This window comes from Gossypium hirsutum, chromosome D02 (assembly GCF_007990345.1).
Source record: "Gossypium hirsutum isolate 1008001.06 chromosome D02, Gossypium_hirsutum_v2.1, whole genome shotgun sequence".
Taxonomy (NCBI): domain Eukaryota; kingdom Viridiplantae; phylum Streptophyta; class Magnoliopsida; order Malvales; family Malvaceae; genus Gossypium; species Gossypium hirsutum.
The window spans coordinates 7,853,133-7,860,897 of record NC_053438.1 but is presented as its reverse complement, the minus strand read 5'-3'; the positions used below and the strand labels follow the sequence as shown (position 1 = coordinate 7,860,897).

The 7,765-nt window shown below is 30.9% G+C and overlaps 1 protein-coding gene across 1 annotated transcript; it reads left to right on the top strand.

Annotated features, from left to right (window-relative positions):
• Window positions 1-862: 862 nt before the first annotated feature.
• On the top strand, window positions 863-4,025 carry LOC107908506 (importin subunit alpha-2). Its single transcript, XM_041088210.1, has 11 exons — window positions 863-1,230; window positions 1,323-1,419; window positions 1,505-1,596; window positions 1,686-1,817; window positions 1,940-2,125; window positions 2,216-2,379; window positions 2,463-2,541; window positions 2,643-2,771; window positions 2,902-3,029; window positions 3,131-3,502; window positions 3,585-4,025. Exons 1-10 carry the CDS (start codon window positions 1,021-1,023, stop codon window positions 3,498-3,500), a joined length of 1,587 nt encoding a protein of 528 aa, XP_040944144.1. The 5' UTR covers window positions 863-1,020; the 3' UTR covers window positions 3,501-3,502; window positions 3,585-4,025.
• Window positions 4,026-7,765: the final 3,740 nt, after the last annotated feature.

Below are 7,765 nucleotides of genomic sequence, written 5' to 3'. Positions count from 1 at the left end.
ATATTAAATAGGGGTGTTCATTCGATTAACCGACCGGTTAACTGACCCGAAATTGCTATAACCGAATTAACCGACCTTCCAAAATTTTTAACCGTTAACCGAACCGAATTTAAAAAAAAATTAACTGAACCGAAAATTTTTCGGTTAATAAGGTCGGTTAACCGAATTAACCGAAAATTATGTGTTTTTTATTTTTGGTTAAAAATTACCCGAATTACCCGATTAACCGAATTCCCGAATTACCCGAAAATTACCCAAAAAAATTCGGTGTTGAGCTTGAGAAAAAATTGGGCCGGGTTTAATTTGACCTAGTTTAGGCCCTACCCTACAAAATTCGATTTACCTGATTTTTTCGGTTAACCAACCGGTTTCGAACCGATTTAACCGTTAACCGAAAAAATAAAAAAAATTAACCGAATCCCGACCGAATTTTTTCGATTAACCGACCGATTAACCGAACTCGGTCGGTTAACCAAAAAAAATCGGGTTAACCGAATTATGCACAGCCCTAATATTAAATGTACGAAATAGAACAATTCTGTAGCTAAAGAGTTATAGTATTTGAGCTAAGTACCAATACATAACCCTAGGTATCAGAACCTAGCTTAATTAATATCATTGCCTAGTTCGTTGAAATAAATTATAATATGATTTTTTAGTTATTTATTTTATTTTATCAAAAAATATCTATTTTATAAGCATTTGAAATAAAACAAACCTCTCTTGTAATTTTTTAAATGTTTTTTTAATAAAAGAAAAGTGAGGATAATTTAAAAAAATTTGTGAAGAAAAGAAATTAATAAAAGTATTAAATGAAAATACAAATATAACCCACTCTACCTATATTTTCCCTAATTGATTTTAAAGATTTAAATTTCATTTCAAATAAAATAAATAACTCAAAAACCGAAAAACTCTCTAGGGTTTTTCTTGTTTCGATCCATTTTTATAAAATCTCAAGTTTCTTCGAGCATTGTTCTTTTCCCTGGTTTCTTTTTTGAAGAGAAGCAGCCGCCCAATATGTCGTTGAGACCGAGCACCAGAACCGAGGTCCGCCGCAACCGCTACAAGGTGGCGGTTGACGCGGAGGAAGGCCGCCGCAGGAGGGAAGACAACATGGTGGAGATCCGCAAAAGCAAGCGCGAAGAGAGCTTACAGAAGAAGCGTCGCGAAGGCCTCCAGGCTCAACAGTTGTCCGCTTCTCTTCAATCCTCCAACGTCGAAAAAAAAGTAGATCACAATCGCTTAATCAAAGCATCTCCGATTCTATTCCCTCTTTTTTTTCCCTCGAATTTGATTGATTTAGGGCTTTCTTCTTGCAGTTAGAGAGTCTTCCTTCGATGGTTGCCGGAGTTTGGTCCAGTAACGGCTCAGCGCAGCTAGAAGCGACTACTCAGTTCCGGAAATTGCTTTCAATTGGTAATTTTGTGCATTTCTCTCTTTTTTCTTATTAATTTTCAACCGAGTTTTATTTAAAGAAAATTATTTATTCTCTAATAAACAGAGCGAAGCCCCCCGATCGACGAAGTGATACAATCTGGCGTCGTTCCTCGCTTTGTTGAGTTTCTTATGAGGGAAGATTACCCACAGCTTCAGGTATATTTTCCTGATTGATAATAACCTTTTTTTTTGGGGGGGGGGCTAATTTTATGCTATTATTGCTAATATATTTGGAAAACTTGTAGTTTGAGGCTGCTTGGGCGCTTACAAATATTGCTTCTGGAACCTCTGAGCATACTAAGGTAGTTATTGATCATGGGGCCGTTCCTATATTTGTAAAGCTTCTTGGTTCCCCAAGTGATGATGTTCGCGAGCAGGTATATTTTAAATGTCTTATCCTTTGAATAAACTGTGACACTTCTGATTCCTGGTTTATTGTATTTTTAGCTAGTAATGACGATAAGAGATTTGTATTGAGTGAATTGTTGTTAATGTTTAGGCTGTGTGGGCACTGGGGAATGTTGCTGGCGATTCTCCTAGATGTCGTGATCTTGTTCTCAGTCATGGAGCTTTGATGCCACTCTTAGCACAGTTGAATGAACACTCAAAGTTGTCAATGCTGAGAAATGCAACCTGGACATTATCAAATTTTTGCAGGGGCAAGCCACAGCCTCCATTTGATCAGGTTATCATCTTGTTCCATGCAATTTTCTCTTATAATCCCTTTAGTTTGTGCTTTCAATGGAGCTTTTAGATGTTGGATATTTGTTGTCAGGTAAGGCCTGCCCTTCCTGCGCTTGAACGTCTCATTCATTCAAATGATGAGGAAGTTCTCACTGATGCCTGTTGGGCTCTATCGTACCTGTCTGATGGTACAAATGACAAAATTCAAGCTGTGATTGAGGCAGGAGTTTGTCCACGACTTGTTGAGCTCCTACTGTGAGTTGAATGCCGAAAAACATCTTTGATCTGTCTTATTTAATTCTCTGTGGACTATATGGTTTATGCATGTATTTTGGCAGTAATCCGTCTCCTTCAGTGCTCATTCCTGCTCTCCGTACGGTTGGAAATATTGTGACGGGAGATGATTTACAGACTCAGGCATGGTTTCAGATTTTGCTTCATCCTTAATTTTTGGTTTTCTTCTTCTGTTGGTCTTTATTTTATTTTATGTTGTATAATTTTATGGCCTTCATTTTCAGTGCATTATTGACCATGGTGCATTATCATGCCTTTTGAGTTTGTTGACGCATAATCATAAAAAGAGCATTAAAAAAGAAGCTTGCTGGACTATCTCAAACATTACAGCTGGAAACAAAGAACAAATTCAGGTCTGAAATCATGGCAATATTTTCTTCAAGCATTTTTGTAATTGTCTTGAGTTCATTGATCAACTGGCCCTTTTTAGCAGCTGGTAGTGTCCCTTAAGCTATGATTAATAATATTTTAAAATTGTTCTAGGCTGTGATCAATGCCGGAATAATTGGTCCCCTGGTGAGCTTACTTCAAAATGCTGAATTTGATATAAAAAAAGAAGCAGCATGGGCAATTTCAAATGCTACCTCTGGTGGTACTCATGAGCAAATCAAGTATGTGGTTTGTTCAACTTGAACTCCTTTCTGTTGTTGATTCCTTCATTCCATTCTTATTGAACTGACTGGAAAATCATTCTCCTGATGTGGACATGTAGGTACCTAGTCAGTGAAGGATGCATAAAACCTTTGTGTGATCTCCTTGCATGCCCCGATCCAAGAATTATAACAGTCTGTCTAGAAGGGTTGGAGAACATTTTGAAGGTTGGTGAAGCTGAGAAGGCAGCTGGTGCTGGAGAGTTTAACTATTGTGCCCAGTTAATTGAAGATGCTGAGGGATTAGAAAAGATTGAAAATCTACAGAGTCATGACAATAATGAGATCTATGAGAAGGCAGTCAAGATTCTCGAGACGTACTGGTTGGAGGAGGATGAAGAGACACTACCTCCTGGTGATGGTACTCAGCAAAATTTCCATTTTGGAGGAAATGATGTTAAGGTTCCAACTGGTGGATTCAACTTCAGTTGAAGGTTTGTATCCTTTTGCTGGATTTAACCCCAAACTCGGATGGTTATTTATTCATTCTACTGATCTAGTTTACTGAAATTTCAGGTCTTATAGCTTGGTTGGATAAAGCAAGCAGTTGGTAACGGGGGGTTATGATTGATACTTGGGGTCGAAGTTGGTGGTCGGGGCACCTTGATGTGTCGTCCGGTTATACAGTCTGTCGAGTTTCACCGTGGTGAATGAGGTGCTGAGGTATGTCTAACTAAATATGATTATAGAGGGAGTGGGTACTATTGTGAGACCAAGAAAATTACATGTGAACCTAATGCCATGGGAGGTGCCTTTGGGTTTTTATCATTTGTATAAAATAGGGGCCCTTTCACGTAAACGGGTATGATGGTAAGGGTTTACCCCGTTGCGGTAGTTTGCCTTGTGTTTGTTTTTTCAGTCGGAATTTGTTTCGGTCCTTTAGATGGTCGTTATTTGCTGTCTCATGACATTAAATTAATTAGTGTTTATTATTTGATAAAACCTCATTTTATGGTCTATTTGCGAGCAGAATTGAAGATATTAACGGTGTGTTTTTTGCTATCTGTGGAACTAAGTTCATGTCTGTCTCTTTCAGCCATCTTGTCACTAAGAAATGCGTTTTACCATCATCAAATCTGCTAGTTAAGTTTGGCTGAACCGGAATGAGATAGATAGGTTTCACTTTTGCTCTGTTTTTATTTCTAGAAAATTGAATGTGTCAAAAGTTTTAAATATAAGTTAATTTAGATTTGTGGTAGGGATACATTTTATTCAGTCAAAATTATCAAATATAAATTATTGGCTCATAAAAATATATATCCTGTTTTATTACAAATACCAACTTGATTAACATTTTCCTTAAAAAAAGTTGAAAATTTCTAGATACAAAGGATTTCTTTCTTTATTACTTAATAGAGAATAAATTTAATAATTTTTTATTTTATCTTATTTATTTAAGATTACATTATTCTTTATCAAATAATTTTAATTATATTCAGTATTTAATTTTAAATAAATTACTAAGCATATTTTATAGTTCAAATTCAATACTTAATTTTTAGTACTTATTTTTTCAGCCTAACATAACGAAACAATAAGTATTTTATAATTAACTATTGAATTTATATGATAAACTTGTTTGATATATTAATAAAAATTAAGAATTGAGTGTAATTATTTTGTTTGATAATAGTAAATATTAATTTTAAACTAAAATTATTTGATAATTTTAATTTTATTAATGATATTTTTTACATAGTTTTGGATAATAATTCAAATATTTTAAATTTTAATAATATGAGGAAATAATTTATTTCAAAAATAATAATTTGAAAAATAAAATCAACTTAATAATTTCAATATTAAGGAAAAGTAGCTATCTGCTTATCACGTTTAACAGTTTTATTGAAAAATTGAAATGATTTATCGAACACATTATAAGTTAATACTTATTTTAGATACCTCGCTGACTATATAAGTTATTATTTTAATAGCTAAAAGAATATTAACGTGTCTTTAAAATTTAAAATATATATTCAAAAATTTTTAAAAAAATTTAAAGAAGTTTATTTTTATTTTACATGCAAAATGAATCTGAACAATCATGTGTTGATATTTATTTATTTCTAGTAAATTTATATTTTTATAAAAGAAAATATATAAAAGAATAAAATCCTAAAATTTAAGAAAAAAATTTAAAACACCTGATTTTATTATAAATAATATTTTTCTATTATTACCTTCAAAAATATTTTTTATTATTTTTCGAAATTATAAAAAATATATAAAGGTACTAAAAACATACATTCAAAATCAACCTTGACAAATTGTTTTATAATGTTGGCTACGGAATTAAAAATGAAATTTTTTTCATTGTTTTTGAAACTATAAAAAATATAAAATTACTAAAAATTCACATTAATATAAAACAAATCTTTGCCCAAATTCAAAGAAAATAATTTTTTTAATTTTTAGGACTCATGTCAATATTATATTGGCTGTCAAATTAAAATTTAACGGTATCAGCATGTAATTAAAAAATACCAACATTATTAATAATTTTTAAGTTTTAGTATATTTAAATCTAAAAATCCAGCAATCAAGATATACATAAAATCAATTTTTTTTAACTTTTTGACACATGTCAAAATTCTGTTAACTACTACATAAAATTTAACTACATCAACAAAATGCCTAGAAAAGTACTAACTTAATTAATGATTTTTAAATTTAAATATTAATTAGGTCCAATAGTTGTCAAATTTAGGGGCCAAAATATACACTATTTTTAGTAGAAATATACTATACGTTACTTATACATAGCAAAGTACCTCTTTTATATGATTGAAACTGAGAGTATCTTTAAACATGTGTTTTTACTCTAATTATATGATTAATTTAAATTTTAATATTTATAAAAGAAATAAATTAATTTCAGTTAAAATCTTTTTTTTTTCTATTAAATGAAAAAATTACATGAAATATAATTAATATAATCTATGTAGGAATCAAAAAATGTCATATACAAAATTCATATATATATATTTCATTTTAATTGATATAACCATTTTTTAACAAATATATTTACTTTTTAAAATACATAAGTTTATAAGAAATGTTGCAACAAATTACTTTTGTAAAATGTTAAAAAAAATAAAAAATATTATTAATATGGTAATTAAAGCTCATATTAATTTTTTAATTTTATTTTAATGGAAAAATCATGTTTGTTGCCTTATTAACTCTATTCGACAAAAATATTATTAATTTTTTTGTAAAATTTCAAACCTCTTCAAGTTGCTGTTTAATAAATCTTTTACGGTACAAATATTTTTCTAACAATTAATTAAGTAATCATTAATATTTTTTAAAAAATATTCCATTATTATCACATTTAAATTCCATTACATATTAATTACGAAATAAAAAATAAATTGAACTTATTATGAGAGGTAATCATCTTCATATTAGTGGCATTTCAGCCTTTGAACTAATTAAGCACCCTAAAATCTTAATGAAAGTGGTCTTCTATTTGAATGACTTACATTCAAATACCATTCACATGTTATTTGTTTGTGTTACTGAAAACTCTAACCCTAATTTCCAAATCATAAATGATAACATTTAAATTTAAGGTTTAGTTTTTTGGATTAGGTTTTGAAGTTCAATAAATTGAAGGAAAATGAGAGACAATTTTGTAGTTATAGAAAAAATTAACCACGACCTCAACGCTCAAAGTGTCAAGGTTCAGTTTGCATTTAGGGATACGAAATTAGAGTTAGAGTTTTTAAGTCGAACAACGACACCTTTGGGTGTTGAGGTTATGCTTCTTTTCAGAAGTTATTTGACATATTTTAATTCTGATAATTCTTGCATGTTTGAAAAGGCAATGCATTGATCTCAACACTCGTAGATGTCTTGATCAGTTTACCTTGTAAATAATAATTAAACCTCAATCTTTTCACTAAACCCATTAACCCTAAATCAAAACCATTCAAACTCTAAATCTTAACATTTTCCTAAACCTTAAACCTTAAATTGAAATTTTTATTAAATACTTGTCAAATTATTTTCCTCTAACCTATTCAAGCCACAATCCCTTGTTGGGTTAAGGGGTTCAACCTAACTCTAACTTCAACCGTAATTTGACTTCCCTAATTCTATTTTTCTTTTTTTGTGACCATGATCTTCTGGAAGTGTTGAGGCATTGTTCGGCTATTGAGAAATGTTCTAAACTAACCATAAATAAGGTTTATCATAAACCTTAAATTCTAGTTAAGGTTAATCTAGAGTATGCATGTGTACTCGATTGATGCAATAATTGAGAAAGTCAATATACTTACTAAAAGCCATATGAGTTAGGAATGTCCGGGTCACTTTCGGTTGAAGTTAGAGTTTGATTAAAAACCTTGATCCAACAAGAGATTAAATATTGAATATGGGTGGAGGAAAATAATATAGTGGGCTTTAATCAAATGTTTCGATTAATGTTTAGGGTTTGGGTTAAAACCTAATGTTTGAAGGTTAGGGTTTGCAATTAGTTTTTAAGGTTTAATAACAGGTTAGAATTTGTTCGCGACATTTAGAAGTTTCTTGGTGCTTTAAAAGGTTCGGGGACTAACGAAAATCACTTGGTGGTTTATGAGACCTACTGGTTGGAGTTAAGGTTTTATTTCCATGTGGGTTTGAAGAAAAATTAATTGATTTTCTAATGTTTGGATTTGATAATGAAATTTCTCTTGACACCATTTTGTTGT